The following is a 22,568-nucleotide window of genomic DNA, read 5'->3' as shown; positions in this document are numbered from 1 at the left end:
TAGATCGGTTACTAATTAAATCCCACAGTGTTTTAATATCATGGGCTGTAAAGAGCTGCAGGAGATGCATTAAAGAGCCACTCGCAGGTCCCGAGCCACAGTCTGAGTATCACCACTTCTTTCCTGTCCTCACGGCTGTTTGCAGCACATCTTGACTCATCAAGCATGACTCTTTCTTCCAAACCAATGATCAGCCTCGCAGATGGGGAATGATATAAGGGGTACAAGTCTCAAAAGTGCCTAAAGCCCAGAACCACAACTGGATTGAGGCCCCGCCCTCCTAAAGAGGAGTGGGGTTTAGCACACGCCCCTCTCATCTCCACCTCCCATTGGCTAGCTTAAGCAGCTCTCCGCCTATTGCTCTGGCTTTGTTGGAGCCCGTGCTTAAGTGCCCCTCTCCCCTCATTTGTCGTTCAAAGAACCTGGGTACCAAGCTCGGGCTGTGTGGATGCCAATGTTGTACCTGTGATTTTCTGGGCACCTAGGGGTTAGGTGTGTGATGTTGAGCGTTGCCATGCCAATGTCCCTTTGTGGATCAGGGCATCAGTGACATAGGAGACTAAGGCTCAATGGGCTCCCAAGTGCATGAGTCTCTTCAAAGTCACCCCAGCCCCTCCTCCCATGGCATCTGACAGGCACCTTCCCCTTGTTTGGTACGTTGCCGTTTTTCTCTGGAGAGTAAATGTCATTTATTTTCTTTTTTATGTTTTGGAAGTGGGGAGCCAGTCTGCTGGTGTGACCTTCTGAAGGCCGGGCAGCCCCAGCTAGTCACCGGCCCCCTGGGGGCTGGCTGTCATTAGCAACACGTTCTCTGGAAGAGAGGAATGAGTCTCTCCTGGCTGAGGCTGGCATGGTTTGGGAAAGTGGGAAAACAGCACACTTGAGTCATCAGGATGAGAAACCTGAGCCTGGGACACTGGAAAGGAGCCTGGGTGGTGGAGAGGCTGACTCTGTTCCGTCTCTGTGCAGGTCATTGGTGAAGTGCTGGCTCCACTGATGCCAATGGGAGCTGTGCCATTGACTGCAGTGGGGCCAGGATTTTGCTCCGCGTCTGCTTCCTTCACAGGTGAGGGTGGATTTTCCATCAGTCCGCAGGATCAGCATCCCTATGGACAGGGGTGAAAGTAACTTAAAGGACTTGCCGATACTCCGGAATCCTGAGGAGGGGTGTGGCCTCCACCGGAAGAGGTGGAGCCTTTAAATCCCCGGGCCCTTTAAATCAGGATTTAAAGGGCCCAGGGCTAGGGCTGTGGTAGCAGCAGCTGGGAGCCCCAAGCCCTTTAAATCACCCCTTGAGCTCCCAGCTGCAGAGGTGGCTGGGAGCCCTGGGGTTCAGGGGCAATTTAAAGGGGGTGATTTAAAGGGCCCGGGGCTCTAGCTGCTGCTACTTAAGCAGAGCCCAGAGCCCTTTAAATTGCCAACGGAGCCCCAGGGGTCCAGCAGCAGGGCCCGGGACTCCGGCTGCCACTACTGTCCAGGGCCCTTAAATCATCTCCAGAGCCATGCTGCTAGAGCCCTGGGGTGGTGGCAGCAGGGCTCCAGTGGCTATTTAAAGGGCCCGGGATGGTAGAGGCAGAGGGAGCCCTGAACGCTTTCAATAGCCACCAGAGCCCTGCTACCGCTACCCCAGGGCTCCAGCAGGCTCCAGGGGCAATTTAAAGGGCCCAGGCCCTTTAAATTGTCCCTGGAGCCCTGAGGTAGCGGCAGTGGGGCTCCAGCAGTGATTTAAAGGGCTCGGGGCAGTAGCGGCAGTAGGAGCCCTGGGCCTTTTAAATCATCACCCGAGCCCTGCAGCCGCTACCCCAGGGCTCTGGCAGCAGGGCTCCAGGGACAATTTAAAGGGCCCTGGGCTCCAGACTTTTAAATTGCTGTCTCAGGAAGCCAGTCCACCCCGGTATGGCGCACCAGGTCTTGCTGGCAGAGGTGGCAGGTTTGTAGAAATTTTGGTGGTGCCCAGAACCTGCCCCTGCCCAAATTCTGCCCTCCCAAACTCTACCCCCCACCTGCCCAAAGCTCTGGGAGGGAGTTTGGGTGGGAGAGGAGATCTGGGGTGCAGGCACTAGGCTGGGCCAGGGGACTGGGGTGCAGGAGGGGTGCACGGTGCAGGCTCTGGGAGGGAGTTTGGGGATGGGAGGGAGTGTGGAGGAAGCAAGTGTAGGTTCTGGGATGGAGTTTGGGGATAAGAGGGGATGTGGAGGGAGGGGGTAAAGGGGTAAGGGCTGTTGGGTGAGACTGGGGGTGGATTTGGGGTGTGGCTGGGAATGAGGGGTTTGGGGCGTGGGAGGGGACTCAGGGCTGAGACAGAGGGTTAGGGTGCAGGGGGATGAAGTCTCTGGCTGGGCTGGAGATGAGAGGTTTGGGGTCTTGGAGAGGCTCAGGGCTAGGACAGAGGGTTGGGATGTGGGGGGATGAGGGCTCTGGCTGGGGGTGTGGGCTTTGGGGTGAGGCAGGGCTGGGGATGAGTTTGGGGTGCAGGCAGGCTGGGACTGGAGCCAGAGAGAAGGACTCCCCCCAGTCCTCTCCCTGCCAGCAGCAGTAAGCTCTAGGGTAGGGACCCCTTCTCCCACCCGGCAGCACACTCACCCCTCCACTGTCACTGCACGTGCTCCTAGGGGCCCTCTCAGGTCCAGGAATCTCCCTCGCCTCCCCTGTGGTGGGTGCCATGCTGGGGGGGAGCTGCCATCACATGTGCGCCTCCTCCCCTGCTGCTGCCCCTCACTGTAGCCGCTCCTTGCCCAGCGTGGGGCAAGAGCAGTGACTGCAGGCAGAGGGGTGGCTGTACTGGTGGAGGGTCCCACTGGAAAATGAAAGGGTCCAACGGGGAAGTGCAGACTGCCCTGGCAATAGTGGACGGGGGAACTAGGACCCTGTGGCAGCAGTTAATGCAGGCAGGCAGCATGGAGCTGCAGGGAACTGGGAGAGACAAATGCTCTGCTCCGGGACCCAGGGAGGTGCATGGGTGCAGCAAAGGGGGGCCGGGGCACACTAAGGGGAGGCGCAGGGGGGCAGCAGGTGGAGGCAGGGGGGAGACCGGCCCCAAACATTCGTGGAGCTGGGCCCCTGGACCCTCAATATTGCTGGAGCCAGGAGGAGGAGTCAGCGAGGTAGAGAATGCTCCATTTTTTTGCTGGTAGCTACTGCACCTTTTCTTACCAGTCCTCCGTACCGGCTTACTTTCACCTCTGCCTATGGAGCAAGGCAGGATCGAGAGGCAGTGCAGAGCCTTTCCTCCTCCAAAGTGGGGCTTTAAAAAGCTGGAGCCTCCTGCTGCCCCATGGCCTGGCCATGTCCGCGGTGCTCCTGGAGCTGATGCAACAGCCAGCAGAGAGTGGGCACAATGTGCTGGGGTGCCCTCTGAAAGGACGGGCTGAGACGTTGCCAGCAGTGTAACCTTTCCAGATTTAGAATGAACAACCAGCAAAGGACTAAAGTTTACGACAGTATGAAATGCAACTAGGGGAGGATTTAAAAACAAGGGAACAGGCTGGGGTCTGGGCTAGGAAAAGGGCAAAATGCTGTTAAATGAAATTTTTATAACTGTTACTTTTTAATGCAAGGGGGGGTGCCCACCCTTCCACAGATTTGCCTTGTAGACCCTAATCCTGCAAATCTTTACATGCACTGTCAGTGTTTCCCCAGCAACACCTTGCTGCAAGAGTGTGTCAGGCACACATGTGAGTTAACTATTGCCTGGGTGGACTGTGAGTTCTCAGTTTCCTTTCTCTTAGCTGGGCACACCCTGCCTGGGGTAAAACCTGGCCCTACGTGAGACAGATCTTAGAGCAGTTCTCACACTGTGCTCTGGTGGTCCATAATGTTCACTCTCCTGTTTATTTATGGTTGCTAAAGTGCATCAAGCCAGATAAAAACACATTGGCTATTTTTCTTTGTAAACAATTACTGTGGTTGCCACAGGATGGTAGGAGCCACCAGCTGGGAAGGGTGGTGGGCGTTGCAATCACCAGCAGGAGGAGCGATGGCTGCACTTTGAAAAGTTTGGAAATTTGTGCTTACTTCTAGTATGGGCGTGAAAATGTCACAGGAAATTTCCATCGGCAAATCAAACCATTGGCAAACTCCTTCTTCCCCAGGGACTAAGTGAAGGCATTTAGTCTGCAGTTCAGCAAAGCATTTAAATTCAGATCAAAGGTTAAGCCCACACTTAAGTGCTTTGCTTAGTCAGGGCCTTCGATTTTATGTCTCTCTGATTAAATTAAACCCATATGGACTGGCTGGTATTACAATGTTCTGCTGAGTGCTTGTGGCACACGTTATTACTGGGCTAGAGTAAGATTACCAGCTCAAAATAGTCTCCAGAATGTCTGTCTTACTCACTAACTCTGCTGCCTATAGAACCAGCAGGAAAATCTTTCTCCAAATATTGCCAGGTACCACTGAAGCTTTGAGAGAGCCCTGTACTTCATATAATCCCATTTGCCAGCCCCACTGCCATGCAGCCATTCCCTCCCCTGTTAAATCAGGCTGGGACATGAAACCAGAGTGACTCTAGTTTGGGGAGCAGCACTACTATGCATTCTTTGCTCCAAAGGCACAACCATAGGCAATAACCTTTTAATGTGGCTCAGAACGAATAGGCATGTCTTCTGGCACGGGAATATGAATAGAGCATTTTTTTTCCAACAGGTTGCCCAGCCATCCCTAGAAGGGGAGGGGTTAATATCACCCATTCATGGTGTGATACAGCAGCACTGTGGTAAACATGGAGTAAGTCCCATGTGTGGGCACAGGTTGAGTTGTGAGCATGAGTCATCCAGGCCCCTCTCCAAAGAGATATCCGTGAGCACACAGCACTGTCCTCCCAGAAGGTTTGTTTCAGAGCAGACAGACAGTTTCCTCACCCCATCTCACGGGTTTCCTGCATTTTTTCAAATCATTTTTCCTAACCAACCCTTTACCGCATGGCCTCAAAATGTGCTTCTTTACAACAGCTGCTTCCCTGCTGCATCATGCCTACGGACGGCTTGGCTCTTGAGAGGTTGAGCCAGAATCCTAGGTTGCTGGGTTTCTTGTTTTGGTGGGGAGCCCACTGATCAAAAAAAAAAAAAAAGGACACTGAGGCTATAAAACAAATTCCTCCACACAGTTTGTTATGGAAGGGTACTGGGGAGCCAATAAAATGGAGACACCCCGAAAGCTTAAGTCATGCTTGAGAGGTTTGGTGTTGACAGAGGGCCCTGAAAGAATGCCCTGGAGACGGGCGGTGTCAGTCTTGGGAAGCTGGACTGCCACTTCCTGTCTGATCCTCCTTTTATTTTTGGGCATGAGGAATGCTGGGCAGCAGCCATAGCACCGACCGGAAGGTTTGGATTGCATGTAGCTTAGTGCTGTATTTAACTCTGGGCTCTCCAAAGGCCCTAGGTAGCGATCCCGTCACTGGCTTTTTGGCGACAAATGGGCTGCTGAGTCCTTGATGTAGTGCATGCATTGCCAGGGCCACCCAAGCCCTGAGACTTGAAAAAGATCCACCAGCACAGTTTGTATACTGTAGTTTATAGGGAGGCTTGAAAACTACATAAGCAGATCACTTTATACCCCCGCATTCACATGGATGCTACATCCGGTCCCATGGCACATACAGGCTGTCACACCTTTCCAGACAAGCAAGGGTCTGGTTAAAATCTCCCATCTAACATATCCTCCATAGCGAGTCATGGCAGTTAATCTCTTATGTAGGACAATTAGAATGGCACACAGGGAGCCAGAGAGGGAAACTGTGCTCACTGGAGCATCAAGTGGTATTCCACCTCCCTTCCCACTTCACCACTGAGGTAGCTCTGGTTGGGTGATAAAGGTAAATTCCTTTCACCCCAGAGAAGTTGCCTGTATTGGCCAGGGCATAGCCATCTGGGCCAGTAGTGCCAGCTGGGCCAGGGTTGAAGGCAGGAGTTGGGACTAGTTACCAAGCCAAGTCAGGAGATGGACACCAAAGTCAAGCTGGGCAGGGGGCCAAAGGCAAGGATCAGGAGGAAGATGGGCAAAAGACAAAGTTTGTAGTAGTAGCAAGCCAGAGTGTCTACACTGTTGCTCAGACAACTTCCTGGTTTAAATAGGTGGTGTATACCAATCAGGTGGCTGCAGGGTTCTTTTGCTTGGGCTTCTGTGGGTGGTACTTCCTGCGGTGCCTGACCCTCTAGCAATTGTCAAATGCTCCTTCACTTAGCTCCCCAGTGGAGACATTGGTCACCCAGGACCCTCTAGCTGCAGGTTCGAGTCCAGGGATAGGCAACCTATGGCACGGGTGCCGAAGGCGGCATGTGAGCTGATTTTCAGTGGCACTCAGACTGCCTGGGTCCTGGCCACCGGTCAGGGGGGCTCTGCATTTTAATTTAATTTTAAATGAAGTTTCTTAAACATTTTTAAATCTTATTTAATTTACATACAACAATAGTTTAGTTATATATTATACACTTTTACAAAGAGACCTTCTAAAAAGGTTAAAATGTATGACCGGCACACGAAACCTTAAATTAGAGTAAATAAATGAAGACTCGGCACACCACTTCTGAAAGGTTGCCGACCCCTGTTCTAGTCCCACAGATCCTTATGCTGTTCCATCATGGCTTCTGCCTCGTTGTGACACAGCCAAACTGCCTAGGTCTTTCTCAGTGTTAACTCCTCACTCATAATTCCCTCCCTTCTCCAAAGTCCTACAGAGTTTAATAGAAAATAATCTTGCTGTTAAAACAACAAGGAGTCCGGTGGCCCCTTAAAGACTAAGATTTATTTGGGCATAAGCTTTCATGGGTAAAAAACCCACTTCTTCAGATGCAACATATCTTGCTACAATTCAAATCTTGCTGTTGAATTTTTGAATTGCATCACAGAATTACATAGAGAATTCTAGCCCTGCTATGGAATCATAACACACAGCTCCAATAACCTACAGAAAGAGTGTTGTTCCCTGTTGCGTTGGATAGGTTGGAGAGTAATCCCAATAGATCCCCATTATGTTCTATAGGATTTAACTGTTGAAAATTTTCATAAATGTTTGACTAAAAAATAAAACAAGAGAGGGTATTATTAGCTTAAGGAATAGGAAACAGGGAGTCAATGGCATAAAATAGAGGTTTTTATGCACATTTAGCTCTTGAGATAAACTTGCCTTCAAGAGCTGAAGGAAGGAATGAAACACTATCACTTTTCCCCCTAGCTTGCTGTTTGGTCACTTGCCATCCTTCTTCCCCTCAGAGCTCCAACATGGGTTTAGGTAGTCTAGGAGGGAGGCCAAATTAGCAAATTGCATCTTGTTTAACATGCCCATTTAACATGGCTGGCCCAAGCTCTCATTTCAGGTACACAGGCGTAGCTCTACAGAAGTTGGTGGAGGAGGGGAATTTAGGTAGCTAGGTGTCTGACATGCTCTTTTTCTAACCTGGTGTAGTGGGCCATATAGAATGCTGTCTCATCATAGAGTGATCACATGCTATGTGCAATGAGTGTAACGTTATGGGACCCTGTAGCAGGGCGGATCCCTGCTCCGGCCCTGAAGGGGTTAAAACAGCCCAGGGAAGGGGCCGGGGCTGAAGAAAGCAGCCTTGTAGGCTGGGCTGATTGGGGAAGTGGCTGCAGCTGGGGCCATGCCCCAAACTGAGCCACAGGCCCTTATAAAAGGGCAGAGAAGCCAGGAGCTAAAGAGTCTCTCTCTGTGTTCAGAGAGAGAAGGGCCTGGCTGCTGAGACAAGGTACCTAGTGTGAAGCAGGGCTGGGGAAAGGCAGAGGAGCTGGGGAGCTCCTGCCTGGGGAGCCCCAGGCTGTGGCCTAGAAGTAGACTAGGAGATACTGGGGTTGCAGGGTGCAACCCAGGGGTAGGCCAAGGCAGCAGGCCCAAACCCCTTTGCTGCTGATGAGAGGCTAATACTGCAGTGTGCCCGAGGGCGTGGGGCTAGCTAATGACTAGGCAGTTGCCAAGACCCTGAGGCAAAGTGGGGATAGAGGGGGGTTCCCTGGGGAGGGGAAACCCTAAAGAGGAGGGGGATACTGCCAGGGGGCAGCACCCCATGTAAAAGGGGCACTGGGGTCCAGGGAGGGACATGGGGCCAGAAGGCGGATTACCAGCCTGCAGAGGGTGCTCCGCGCTGGACGTTTGAGCTAATTCCCGAAGCAACCAGCAGGAGGCGCTGCAGGGGTGAGCTTGCCCGGTTACAGACCCCCTGTTGAATACCCGATAACGGCATGCTAGCCATCATGCAGTACTGTTGCAGAATGCACGATTCCAAGTGTCTCTGCACAACTAGAGTTACGATAAAATCCCCAGACTGATGATGGCGTTAAGGGCACAGAAACAGAGAAGTAAAATACGCATTGAGTCATCTAGTCCCTGTCCTCCCTGCAAGTGCAGGATTGTCCCTTATCATATTTTTGTTGTTTTTGTGTAGTTTTCTGTAGTTCTAAGGCATTAGCAGGACTTCAGGGGAAATCACAGCTTAGTCATGGAAAACTTTGATGTAATCAGATACCGTCAGCATTTGAGATGTCCGTGACATTTCCTTTGTCACCTCCTTGCCCTTAGCCTCCCACAGTTCCTTCTCCAAGCAGGGCACCGCTCTGTCAGCAGCAGAGCACACTGACCCTGAGCTATTGTCCAAACTCACCTGTTTCCTAGGGCTTGGCTTTGCTGGTAACTCAGACATGGATGATGTTTGTCTGTTAAATAAAAAAAATTAAAAAAACTAACTAGGTCTTAGCACAGAAATCATAGCCCTGAGTAAACTTCAGTTGCAGGCATTAACCTCAAGAGCTGATTTCCTGGTTAAGAAAATGATGTTTACTTATCTGAATCTCAGCTCTTGGCAAGTTCATGTTGATTTTCTGGAAATGTCTCTCTTATGTCATCAGGCATTTCCCATAATTCAGCTCACGTGTCCCTTCATTCCCTTTCCCTGCAGGATGCCTCCATCGCGCATCGATTCCACATGATGAGAGAAAAGCACCCTGAGAAATTCAACAGCAGGTAAACCCTTTGGCCATTCCATCGTGACGCTGGTGGAAGCATTCCCCACCAGCTATGGGAGGAGGAGGGAGGAGGAAGTGCTGAATTGGACGAATCTTATCTTGCAGGGAGCACAAAATCCAACTGTCTAGGCTTCTGGTGCCAGCATGGTCCTTGGAACTGAATAGGGGTTGTGGGCATAATAGGCCAGGGGAGGCTTAGCCTCCCCAAACAGCCACCGCCTCGCACAGATGCCTGGGCTGTGGCCCTGCTTGCACTCTGCCCCAGGGCCCTGCTCCCATTCTTTTCCTTTGGCCACACCTGCACTGCTCCTCTTCCCACCCCCTCTCCGAGGCCTGCCCTCGCTCTGCCCCTTCCCATCCCTGCTCCGCCTCAGCCCTGAGGCCCCCACCACTCACTGAGTCACATAAAACAACAGGAGTATGTGAGGCACCCAGGCTGACTATTGTTTTGAGTAGAGAGACGTGGGGGGAAAGCAGAAGAGAGAAAAGAGTAAAAAAGACAAGAAGGAAGAGAGGCAGAGGCAAGCAGCAGCCTGTGAGCACAGTGTGACCCTGGATATAGCTAGAGAGAGAGATTTTGGGTCTGTTGGCTAAAGAAAGTTGGGGCTGCAAGCTAAGAAACTGCTCCCTTTGTTCGTGGGGCCTCCTGCATTCAGAGAAGCAGGATTTTGTAGGTTCCTAGTAACTAAACAAGATGACAGCAAAGAAAACAGCAGCCTCCATTGGTGTCTCCTTCTAGCTGGAACAACCTCAGGGCCCCGCACTCCGATTAATGAGTCAGGTCGAAAAGGGGCAACCAGCCCTTTTGGAGAAGGCAGTAAGAAGAGGGGCTTTGCCATATGCTTCCAAGGTTAAGATCTGGGCTTTGGTGGGGAGCCATGACAGACTTCACCCAACCCAGCTGTAAAATAGAAACAAACAGCAGTAGGAGCACTTGCGGCCTGGAAGCTGCACCGGGCTGAGGAAATAAACATGCAGTGCACTGTGATCAAGGCTGTGCTGGGACAGTCGGTTCACCCGTCCTGTAGGGCTGGACATTTCAGCCTTCTTGGAAAGGTGCAAGGATTTGGCTGCAAACCCAGCTACGTTCGTTCATATTTTACAATGGCTCCAAACTCCAGGGCTAGCAAGAGCAGGCTATCCAGCACAGGCAGAGCCGCAGGGTGGAATTAGCTCATGTTTCACTTGGAGTTCATAAAAATGGCACATGGGCAGTAGGAGCCAGTGGCTTGTGGTCCGTGCAAGAGAGAGGGGCAGATCCAACCCCCCCCACAAGATCCTGATTTTCAGAAATACCTGTTAGAGAAGCACCAAAGAACCTCAGCTCCAGCTTTGGGCTACAGTGCAGAGCTCTCTGATCCTGGGGCAGCTCTTTGAAACACAGCCCGGGAAGTCAAACAAGCCCAGCACAGAACAACTACGCAAGGGAACACCTCAGGCGGATGCACCCTGTCTCTCTGTCCCTCGCCTGCCACCAAGAGCCAGCTGAATAACAGTTAGGGAGAACAGGAGCCACTCACCACTTGCTCAAATCCCAGGCAGCTCAAAAGAAGCTCCATTCAGGCCATGGTTTTGTTATTTTGGGGCTGCAGTGTGTGGGTGGTGTTAACTTATTCAGCCACTCCTTCTAACCCCTCATATCTCATCCCGTTGGAGTCAATGGCCAAATTCTAGTGACTTCCCAGGGCTCCAGATTTAGCCCTTGTAACACAAGGGATGATCCCTGGGCACTTATTTGGTGAAGACGAATGACTCATGGCCAATGGCAGGTGGCCCCTCCAAACTGCAGATCCCCTGCTCTTTTTCCCCACAAGAGATCCAGCACCCACGCAGCACTGTGGCCTGACCAAACATCCTCCCCTTGGCACACCCCCAGCCTGAATCTCCTCTCTGTTTCTCTTGCTGTCTTCCTGCCTCTTCCCAGCAGCCCACCCCGGCCTCCATGTTGGCTTCGTCTCCTGGACCCCAGCGCAAGGGAGGCATCAGGTTTAAGGTGGAGCAGGGACCTCCTGGTTCAATGGGATTTTGCAGGGAGCCCCATCCAGGAGCTGCTGGTGCAATGTGCAAAACCTCTACCAACAGATTTTGCTACTGGCTCAGTTGGTGCGATCCTGCTCGGCCCCAGGCAGCTCTGTCAGCTGATAGATTTGGACACGACACCGGAAAGCGAAGTCATTGCTTTCCCTGACTGGGGGAGCTGCGTGCAGCCTCTGGAGCAAGGGGAGCTGAGGAGGTGGCCCCTCTCCTCTCTAATTGCTGCTGTCTGACTGCAGCCCCTCCACTGCCTTCTCTCAGTGAGGAGCAGCCAGGGTGCATGTGGCCAGTGGGGGCCTGTGGCTCTCCTCCCCCATTTCCCTCTCCCCGGAGATCCAGGGCCAGATTTCCTGCTGAAGCACCTAAAGGTATGAGGTGGGCTCTTCAGCAAAGCTGTGTGCCAGGTGGGGGCTGAGCCCTTCCAACCATGACATGGAGGTGCCTAAGACCTAGGCCCTCTCTGTACATGGTTAAAAACAGCCTGTCAGTGGCCAGACATGGCTGAAACAGGCTGCCTCCCAAGTGTGTGCAGAGAGGAATCTGTGCCAGGCAGTGCTGCCTCTGGCTGAGTGTGTGCTAGGAACCTCCCCAGCTGCTAAGAGGCACTGTAATGGCTTCTGCTATATGTGGACAGAACTGGCAGTGAATGCAGGACTGGACCATGGTCTGCTCAGAAACTGCAGCTGTGCTTGCTTAGACCAAACCGTTTCCAGCCCCAGCTTCCAGCAGTGCATAGTAGCCCTGCATAGGCGGGTTAAACATGGCCTTTAACATGGCTAGAACATAGTCTGATTTCTAGCCATGCAAGCAAGGAAAGCCCACCTGCTCACATGGTTTCACTACAACTACTTGTGTAAACATGGTGCTGTTTTGGTAGGCAGGGACGGATATAGGGGCAGGCAACCACCTGGGGTGCCAGGCTTTGGGGGCGGGGGCGGCACTGGACTTGTGGGCTGTTTTTGTTGTTTATAGATCCTAGCATGCAAGTTGAGCATCTTATAGGATAGGGATAAATCAAGCATGCAAATTGTGCAGCCAAGTTGTGAAATGGGCTACGCATTCAATACACAATAAGGAATTCAAAACTTTAACAAAGGGGAGGGGGATGCCAAAGACTCTCCTCTCCTGGGACAGCCAGCCCTGTTGCTAGGGTAGCCAGAGCCATAAATGATTTCTGTGGATATGTCACAGCCGTCTCATCGAGGTACCTGGAAACTCTGTCAAGCGCCTTTCCTTTTGACAGTGCCAGAAAGCCACATGTCTGCTTTAATGTTATTCCATGGGCATCACTGTCACAGTGTATCTGGACCCTTGTCCTGTACGTAGAATGTCAAGTACCAGAGCAGTGGTAGCACATGCTTCACTGCAGGTTAGCTACCCTCATAATTATCATGACTTCCAGGTGGGCTTGTACAGCCCAGGCTGAAGCCCATGTGGCTGCAGCTTTACTTATCTAGTACCTGAACTAGCTAGATCAAATCTAGCTCAGGTACGCCTACACATGATTGTGGTGTTGACATACCCTAAGGGTCACATTTCCAAGTTTTTCTCTGCAAGCAGAAGCACTAGAAACTTGCATTTTTTAATACATTTTGAGATTCTCACACAATCCCCTGACTCCAGGAGATGGGCTTTAAGAAAATCAACTATTATGAGAGTCATGATAAATCCATGAGAGTTGGCACAGCTGGGAATAGAGCAGAAGAAATGCTCATTTGTTGGAAAGGCAGCAGATTTAAGGGTAATACTTACTTTTCTTTATTCTAATCAAGTTCCTTGTTCGGAGTTAGAATGCACTTGTTTCAGTGACTCTATCACTTTCACATAAGACCTCGGTCACTCTGCCCTTTGCATCTGTGTGACTATTAGTTGCGTAATATCAATGAGACATGTAAACCTTCCCAGATCCTTTTGCGTGACGACCAGATGGAGTTTGTCACCCTATAGCTGTTCAGCCTGTCATATCCAGCCTTGGCTGTCTTCAGCCATGGCCATTCCATGTCCTCCCCCAATTGCAAATTGCTCCATTGTGTTCTCTAGTCTTTTTTACTGACGTAGGGCCAGAGTCCCTGCGGCTAGAGAGGGAAGGTGTAAATCACCCTCATGCACTGGCAGGTGAGCAAGATGTGTCCTGCTGTCTCCTTTTCTCTTGTGTTTTGTAGCAGTGCGGACTCACCCCTGTGGCACCTTCTGCTGTCGTCCATGGGAATTAGCTCATCAGCCATCTGGAGCACCCTCTGTTGGCCGGTGACCTGCTACCACTGGGCCCCCGTGTCCCTCCTGAACCCCGGTCCCCCTTTCTCTGGGTTTCTGCCCCCCTGGCAGTACCGCCACACTCAGGTTCTGGATCTCCCCACCCACTAACCCCACCTCAGTCTGGGTTACTGCCAGTCACCATCTAGCCCCACTCCCTTGGACAGGCTGCAGTATCAGCCACTCATCACAGGCAAGGGCGTTTGGACTTGCTGCCTTCTTCTACCACCCAGTACCCTTTTAGGTCTTAAACCAGGCCGTGCAGCCTGGGGAGTTGCCAGCCAGGAACTCCCCTGCTCCTCTGGCTTGCTCCAGCCTTGCTTCACTTCCAGTACCATTTCTGCTAGGCAGCCCAGCCATGCTCCCTCTCAGACCAGAGAGAGCTTGATGGGGCTTCTGGCTCACAGCCTCTTATAGGGGGCAGCTGGGCCTGACTGGGGCAAGGCCACAGCTGAGTCTACCTTCCCTAATCAGCCCAGGCTTCTTGCCCCAGCCACAGCTCTCTCCTGGGCTGTTTCAAGCCCCGCAGGGTAGGAGCGGGTGTCTACCCGGCTACAGGTTTCCATGGGGTTGGTTGATGGTGCAGGCGGGTTAGAGGATACACTAACTCATTCCATCTTCCAGCTGCCCTGGCCATGCCCCAGCCCTCACCAGAGTTTCTTGCTCTTCTGGGGATATGTGCCATCTTTAGGCCCTCAGAACAGAGGGGGTTTTGGGTGCTTTCCACTGCTGCAACTCCCCTCTCTCCCCCTCTATGGCCAGGGCCTCCACTAGGGTCTCAGCTGAAGCTCTGACTTGTTAGTACGTGGTCTGTTTTCATTAGGTACTAGGATAATGAGTCCCTGTGCCCTATGTAACATCCCTTCAGGTTAGTGTTTGCTGACATCTGTCCTGTCTCCCCTCCCTAGACTGAGCATGCCCAGCCTTCTGACCCTTCTGGTGGGCCTGCTTTCTGAACTCTCTGCCAATTGAGCAGTTCTGAAACATGGGCACTGCAGCGAGGTGCCCACTTGCTCAATCGGGTGCTCAAATCAGGAGGCATATTTGGCTTTCTTAAACCTGCTGAATCCACCAATTGGATATAGGTGGGACTCCTGGAACTCAGAATCGGAGATTAGTTCCAATATCCCAGTAACCATTACAACAGGGAAATGTAAGTTTCTAAGGCTGCCTGCTGGCGGTATCCAGAGAACCAGTTCAGTTGCCAAGTACTGATTTGGGTGCTTTCATTTAGGCAACAGCCTTTGAAAATTGGGTTCTGTTTGGGAATTCTGGGCCCCAGAGCTGTCCCCTGTGCCCCGATGGCCCTAATTAGTAATAGTGAGACAGCAAGAATTACCTGGCTTGTTCTACACGCAGTCCTATTGATGCAGCCCAATATAGCATGCTCCTTTTTTGCTCTAGCTTTGCATTGCTGACTCACGTATAATTAATCCTCCCCTACAACCTTAGATCCTGGCATGCATTGTTCTTCCCTAGCCAGGCACTCCCATTTGTGTTTGGGCATATGCCAATGAAAGCATTTTGCATTTATCTCCAGTGAATCCCATTGATTTTTAGCCACTCTTCCCAAGACCACAGTGTATTTTAATCCAACCCCTGATGCATTTCCCTTCTCTTCCTGCTCCTGGCTTTGTAGCAGCTAATTCAATCAGCTTATTACTACCCTAGTATTTACTTGGCTAGCACCCTAAAGCATGCAGGGGACTCTGAAAGTATGAAATCACCTTAATCCCTGGTTCAAATGGACAGTGTATTTAATTGATATTTCTGTATTTTTGGTCCTTTGCTGCTAGACCCTGACCACTCACCCCACTGACAGTTTGGGGTCTTGCTTTTGGGATCCACCCTGACCTGCCTGATCCAGCTCTTTCCTCTGTTCAGTTTCTGTTTAACCAAGATAGCTGCTTCCTCGTATCTCCATAATCTAGCCCTCGTTGCACCTCACTGGGCAAAGCGATCCCCGACCCTGCTCCCAGCCTCTTTTCCATGCTGCCCTCCACTGCTCAAACCCATGTGCCCAGAGCTGGCATGGGACTGGGGAGATGCCCCCCTGCTGCTGCTCTGGGGGCTAGTTCCTCTCCTCCCAACAGGAGTGACGGCCCATGAGGGGCTGGTAGGGTTCCTGACCCATGGGGAAGTGCAGAAGGGAGTGGAGCAGAGAACCTGCTGGAGGTCTCCTTTGCCTGGCTCTGCTGTACCCCATCCCCTGTTGCAGTGCCTTTCCCCCAAGGGGAGAGCTGGGGACTGAGAAGAGCTGTTGTCCCCACCCCACCTCTGTCCAGGAGGAACTGAGGGGACCACTGCCTCTGAGAACCCCTGTTGTGACTGCTGCTGTGTTCTCTAAGTTGTTACTGCAGACCTTGAGCAGTTCCGGAGACGGCTCGGTGCACTTGACATCCGACTGTCTCTGCACTGCCTGGTTTGGCTGTCAGGGTGTGGAGCTGCTCCTGTGATATGCCAGTCCTGGCTGAAAGCAGGAATTCCTGCTCTCCAGATTTCCACCCCACCACCTGGCTCAGTGTGAACATGCTTATTGCGGTGTATGCACACCCCGTCCCACTTTGGGGTGGGACAGGGTGGTGATATCACCGCAGTTAGTCTCCCTGGTGGCCCTTGGGGTGAACGCAGTACAGCCCAGAGGCCACGGTCAGGTATAGCAGCCCTTACGCTCAGGGCAACACGGCCCAGTGGCCAGAGTCAGTCTAACAACCCCCCAGCCCTAGGACAGTGCAATCCATGTAATTACCCTCAGGGGCTGGGTGGCTCAGCAGCCAGTGTTCAGCTAATAACCCTCAAGTTGGGGCAGTGCAGCCCAATGGCCAGAGTTACAGCCTAATGGCTACAGTCAATATGGTGGCCCTCAAACAGGGCAGCACAGGCTAATGGCCAGAGTCAATATGGCAAGGAAAGGTGGGTGCTGCCACCAGGCAAGTGATGGCCCAAGTAGGGGGTCCCAGCCCCACCCAACTCCACTGGGCCCTGACCCAGGGCCCTAACAGTGACAGCGCGGTCCATCACTGAGTTAGCAGGGAATCCCACCAAAACATGCAGACCTCACTCTGGTGGGAGATACCATTCGGTCACACACACCCCCGGGGCACTTCCTACTGTAGTTCCAGAAGCTGCTGTCCATGGGGCATGAGGGTCTCTGAGCTCCTCAGCGTGGATGGTCCTCCAGGGCTCTAGTCCATCTGGCTCTTACAGGCAAGGGTTGTGGCAGCTCTTCAGCTGGAGCTTTGGTTGAAGGTCCTTCCCCTCCAGCTAGAATGAGCTGGGCTGCTCCCTTTTATACTGAGGCAGCAGTTGGAGTATGGCTAACATGACCAGCAGGGCGGGACTTACACCACTCATGTTGTGGGGTTAACCCTTTCTTGTCCAGTGCGGGGTATGCACAACCCTTCACAAAGCTCAGTGGTTCATCTTGTATATCCAAAGCTGCGTCTGGCATCCCCTCGCTGGCATGAATGCAGAGCTTCAGAAACGTCTCCACTTCTCTACTCTTGGGCCTTGCCAGTTGCCCCAACAGCCCATATTCAGTTGGTCTCGGGGCATGTGTATGTATCATATTGGCTGGCCAGCGTCACTCCATGTGACGGTATCCCACTTTTCCTGGGAGACAAGCTTGTGGGCAGAGTCTCAGCAGCAGGCCAGTACAATTCCCCTGTTAGTAGGGCTGGAGAACCCTGGCCTGGAGGGGAGGGGGTTAGGGATGGAGCCATGTCTCCAGACAAATGTGTTAATGAGTCCTCCCAACTCTGTGTTCCGTGTGTCAGGATGAAGAACAAGCTGTGGTATTTTGAATTTGGCACAACTGAAACATTCGCTGCTACCTGCAAGAAGCTCCACGACTACCTAGAGATCGAGGTGAGCTCCAGCATACAGTGACCATTTGTCCAAGCGTGGCATTGACAGCTTTCCCATCAAAGTTTCCTCCTGGGAATGAAATGGTGGCTCTCGGATATCTGCCCAATGAGGGACTTACAGGAGTGGCAGTGAATTGTGGTCAGTAGCAAGCTGAAATCAGAATATTGTTTGGCAGAAGGTAACCTTTTCAAAAGCACCTTTGGTTATTTAGAAACCCAAATCCACTTTTGAAAGTGGGTTTAGGCACTTATGTCCAGATTTTCAAAGGGTATTTAAACACCTAAAGATGCAGATAGGTGCCTAGTGAGATTTTCACAAACACCTCAGTGGCTAACTTTCATTGGATTGGTTAGACAACAACCCTACTTAGATGCTTTAGAAAACCCCACTAGACACCTATCTGCATCTTCAGGTGTCTAAATACCTTTGAAAATCTGGCTGTAAGTGCCTGCCACTTTTGAAAATGGGACTTAGGGTCCTAAATCACTGAGGTTTTTGATTATTTTACACGTAGGCTCCTAAGTCCTGTAAGTGATTTTGAAAATGTTACCCATCGGTGCAGGTGTCTGACCGTACAGACCCGCCTCCATTTTTGTTTCCCTAAAATATCATTTCAAAGCAAAGATCTTTAGCAATACACCATTGTTACATTCAACAAATAGACTGTAAACTCTTTGGGGCAGGCAGCATTTCTTCCTCTGCGGTTGTATAGCACCCAGCAGAATGGGGCTCGGATTCTGATTACGGCCTCTTGAGCATCATGCCAGTGAAAGTAATAAATAATGATCATTAGAGTGTTAGGCCAAGAAAGCCCAACTCCTGACCTGAAATATACTGATGTAACTGCAGCTTGCAAATGTTTTAACATATTTCCCTGAAACAGTCAAGTAGCTGGTATGTAAATAGCAGTGTTCTCCACTGAAAGCAGCTCTGTACTCCTGCTTGAGTCGCTCAGTGACAGCTTGATCCAGGAGTGATGACGTGACCCCACTGAGGTATGATGTCACTGGATATGCTGGGGAGAGGGAGGAAGCTGGTTGAAAGGAGCAGGCTTCTGCTGATGACCAGATCTGATTAGCAGCCCGGGAAAAGAAAATGGACAAGACAGCTCAGGAAAATATTTTGGTCAAGTCTGTATATTTGCAAGGTGAATTCTCCTTAAACACATACCAGAGAGCTGGGAGCAGGGTGCTTGCCCTAACTGCAGCCAGCTGCGGGAGAACAGAATACTCCTGTTTGTGCCTTGCAGCTGTACTGGAGAGTGGCCCTGGAACAGTCTCTCTCTGTAAATGCTGCGTCCGCACACAGCCGCCTTTTGGCGATGTGGAAACAGCCTTTAATTAGAGAAAGGAGGAGGGGGGGAACCACTTGTCAGTGGTTGCTAAGAGCTCTGTCATTTTACAGTTCGCACTGGGGGTTTTGTGGTGTGGTTTTTCGTAAACTTCCTGCTTTCCTTATCTCTGAATAAATGAACCTTTTATTATTTATTCATGAGGGCTAGAAAAAACAGGTCGGTTGCCACAAAGGCTGACGTGGATCTGAGCATGCAGGCCATGCTGCTTGCAATTTAATTCATGTCCAGCAAAGAAAATCCCAGGAGACCGTAATCTCCCAAAGTGTATCTCATCCCTTAATTACAATCTGTATAGGAAAGGTTCAGAGAGAACTAAAAGAGGATGAATAGTATTGCATATGAAATCCTGCACTGCAGACAAGTGTGGGAGGTGGAACCAGGAAGAAAGATGCTATAGATAGCAGAGGGCGTATGATGGAGGGGCCGATGTTAGTCAAAGACAGCTCCATGCATTCAGCCCATCCACAGGTGGAGAAATGCATGTGGATTTTACCTCCAGCGGTAGAATTTTCCTCCATCTTTCATGAGGAAATTCTTTCCCCAGCTCCGCCCAGGCAAAGAGAACAGAATGCCAGTCCCAGGAGCGCCCGCTGGGTCAGACAGAACTACTGTAGTGAGCTAGTGGAGGTGGGATCATGGGGACTGTTTGGTTCCTTTTTTGCCCTCCGCCCCCCATACCGATCAGCCCTGAGGATAGGTCTTGGGGAGAGACGTTAGCTGGGAGAGAGGTGGTGGAAATCCCCCCTCTTTGCTACCTGACAAACCATCCAGACCCCCTCAAGCACCTGCCCTCATGTCACTGCTGTGGGCGTGGACCAGGTGGAATTCCGAGGCCAGCTGGTGCGTGTGTGATAGCATAGCAGAAGTGGAGGAGCTCTCCAAAAACGTGTGTCACCTTCTGTAGCACTGGTGCTATCATGGTCAATTAGAGCCTCGCTTTTGTTGAGCAGTGGGACCTGGGGGCCTGCCACACAACTTAGATCCATTGTAATGCAAGATATGTTTTCCTGAGGCTTCGCTCCCCAGCATGGACAAGGGGATGGGTCCTGTCCTCTGATGTCAGTCAAACAAAGAAGGACCAGTTAGGTGCCAAAGATGGGGTAGCAGGCCTCTCCCCTTTAGCCCCTCAGCTATGGCTTTGGGGGTGGGGAGTTGAGGGGGTGGGGGAAGAGGACTGTGACTGCAGCTGACAGAGGCGGGCTGGGGTGAAGTGTCTGAAGGGTAGGGATGGCTCACTTTGTGGACAAAGTGAGGGGAGACAGCTGTGGGCCTAGGCCTCACGACTGGGTTCCCACTCTCCTGTGAAAGAGAATTCTGGGTTAGTAAGGGAAGTAATGGTGCCTCCCTGTGTTGTCCCGGGCAGCCAGACCGGGCTGAGTTCACGCCAGCCATGTGTTTTTTGGAATAGGAAAGATACAGCATAATCAGAGACTGAAAGGGAGTATGGAATGATTTCCAAACCTGGAGAGGAAGACACTGCTGTCAAAGAACCACCGAAACACAGCAGCTAGGGTCACTTCACCCCACTCCATGTCCCTCCACGGGCCCTTCTCTTCCACCACAGCAAACACAAGCTCCACATCTTGGCCTTTAACACCCTCCTCCGTTTAGCCCTCCTCTCCATCTGATCTGCTCACCTGTCAAGTTGTTGGCCCCAGCGGTACCAGCCTGCCTGTCCAGTTCTCCCCTGACAATCTCCCCTGAAAAACCACCCATTCCTGGGGAAATGTCCCCAAAGAAATTCATAAAGCTGCCGCCTTGTACTCTTTTAAATCCTATTTTAAAAACATACCTGCCACAATGTGTGTCTACAAATCCCTCTCAACTGGCATCAGCAAGGCATGTGACCAGCTTTTCTGGGATGTTGTGCTCGCTTTATGGCAACTCATCCTCCTATTCTAGCCTCGCCCACTGGTCTGGTGTGGCCCCCTCCCCCGTTGCCTGCTGGCTGGCATGCAGACCGAGTTCCCTGGGTTCAGCCATGTCTGTACATAGCCCCACACAAAGGGGTCCTGATCCGGGTGGGGTTCCTAGCTGTTACTGCAATACAAACAATAAATAGTAATGACAACATAGGCATGCAGACTGTAACCCCTCAGTGTAAAAACCTCAGTGAAGGAAGGCAATTTATCCAGCCACATAAGATGGTAGGACAGAAAGGTGAGCAATAGTTTGTCATTAAAGAAGGATGTTTAGATGAGATATTAGGAACATTGAGCAGGGGAGTATAGAGTCATAGTGTTTAAGGCCAGAAGGGCCACCAGAGTGTCTAGTGACCTCCTATGTATCACAGGCCATCACCTGGCATCTGCAGGCTAAACTCAGCAACCTGAATTAGACCAAAGTAGTCCAGAGTAATTAGTAAAGGAAAGGTGTGCAAGGCAGCATCACTAGTGATGGTCAGATTAGTGTAGGCACTGGAAGGGAGCTGACTTGCCAAGATATCACATTTCTGACTTGATGACTGAGGTGGACCCTTGGTCCCTAGTACTGATCTCTGACTCTGTGACTGGCCGGCCTCCCTGAACTGTTCCATCAGCCAGCCACTGAAGTTGTTCATCTCTGAGCCACACCTAGGATTTGTGTTTGAAGGTGAGGGAGCGTATGATGCAGTAAGATACACACCGCCCCAAACAGGTGGTGGTGCTGCCATGGGATGGGGGGAAGGATTGGGAGGGGAAGGGGTTGTTAAAATCCCAGCCTTCTGTTGCATGTCTCTGAATGTCGTGCAGAAGCCAGGCTGCACAACGATGCATCCTGTGATTTGAGATCAGGTGTTTCAAGCACTCCATCGCAAGCATGGGTGTGTTATGTAAATCACCATCCCAGGCAGCAAAGTGTTAACCTAGCAGCATTTTAAGTTGAAATTCCCAGTCCGGCCTCCCTCCAGCTCTGAGGCAACTGTCATGAGGGCAGAGAAATGGTGGTTTTGTTTTGGAAATTGGCATCCGTTATGGGACAGCTCTTGGAAATGAATTTGGTTTTCCCTCAGCTGCACATTTCTATGGCCAGCCTCCCTGCCAGCTGCCCCTTCTCAAAGAGCCCATTGTACCAGGCTGGCACACAAACAGAGGAGGGTAAAAGGGGTGGGGGGGAACACATTCCCTGCTCGTTGGATGTTCTTCAGTGTGTTGTGTGTGTATGTGGCGTCTGCACCGGGTTCTTAAAGTCAGCACAAACCCGCCCAAGTTCTGCTGATCCCAGCAGAGGATGGGGATCCTTTCTAATATGCTTGTTTTCCTAACCCCATAAAGGCACCGGCATCTATAGGATTTGGCAGATCACATTCCTTTTGGACTGGGTCACCACCTCCATCCCTTCCCTGTTTGGGCCAGTAATGTTTAGCCTGAAGACTAAAAATGGCTTATCTGGTACCCTTTTCCAGCCATCCGACCTCGCTGCACTCCTGGGTCCGTTCCTTCATTTGTTTCATCTGTTCAATGGCTGCTGTATCGAGCCTGTAATCTCCAGAGTACCCCTGTTCCTCGCTATGGATCTACTGTGAGATAACTGTCAACCCAGGGGGCCTATGACCGTGTCTACACTAGAGAGTTGTACTGCTTTAACTATGTCAGAATTGTCCAGGCAATACACCCCACCCTCAGCGTGGACACAGGAATACCTGTAAAAATGTGCATATCCTGGGATAGCTCATCCCCCCCAAGGTGTCTACCTGCATCTTCAGGTGCCAGCTGCCTTTGTAAATCTGGCCCTAAATACTCAGCTACCTAAATGAATGTGTACGTGAATTAGCAATTAGGTGCCTGCAACCATATTTAGGTAACTAATTACAGACTCATGTGCCTAACGTTAAAGACCCACACTTGAAAGGCTGGCTAGACACTCTGGGTATGTGTGTGTGCTTTAGTGTTTAATAGCCTTCCTCTTAGCCATCTCCGCTCCCAGGATATGTTCACACCACCCAATGTGGACGTGCTCGTTCCAGTCTCAGTACAGAGGAGCATCCCAGTGTTCTCTCCCCATGTCTGTATGTCAGAGGTCCCCCCATGTCCTCTCAGGCTCCTATTCCCTTGTCCATCTCCTGCACTCCAACTCCCACTTCTCTGAAAGACTAGAACAGGAAGGG

At 51.4% G+C, this 22,568-nt stretch overlaps 1 protein-coding gene across 4 annotated transcripts in view; it reads left to right on the top strand.

Moving 5' to 3' along the window:
• DGKG (diacylglycerol kinase gamma) overlaps nt 1-22,568 on the top strand; it is a 178,717-nt gene that overhangs the window by 107,792 nt on the left and 48,357 nt on the right. For all 4 annotated transcript variants that reach the window (XM_075068609.1, XM_075068611.1, XM_075068610.1 and 1 more), the window contains 2 exons: nt 8,907-8,971; nt 17,037-17,127. In XM_075068609.1, the coding sequence (XP_074924710.1) occupies nt 8,907-8,971; nt 17,037-17,127 (156 nt within the window). The remainder of the gene's footprint in view (nt 1-8,906; nt 8,972-17,036; nt 17,128-22,568) is intronic.

This window comes from Chelonoidis abingdonii, chromosome 8, assembly GCF_003597395.2.
Source record: "Chelonoidis abingdonii isolate Lonesome George chromosome 8, CheloAbing_2.0, whole genome shotgun sequence".
NCBI classification, from domain to species: domain Eukaryota; kingdom Metazoa; phylum Chordata; order Testudines; family Testudinidae; genus Chelonoidis; species Chelonoidis abingdonii.
Note: the sequence above shows the minus strand (reverse complement) of the source record. Positions and strands in the feature narration are given on the sequence as shown.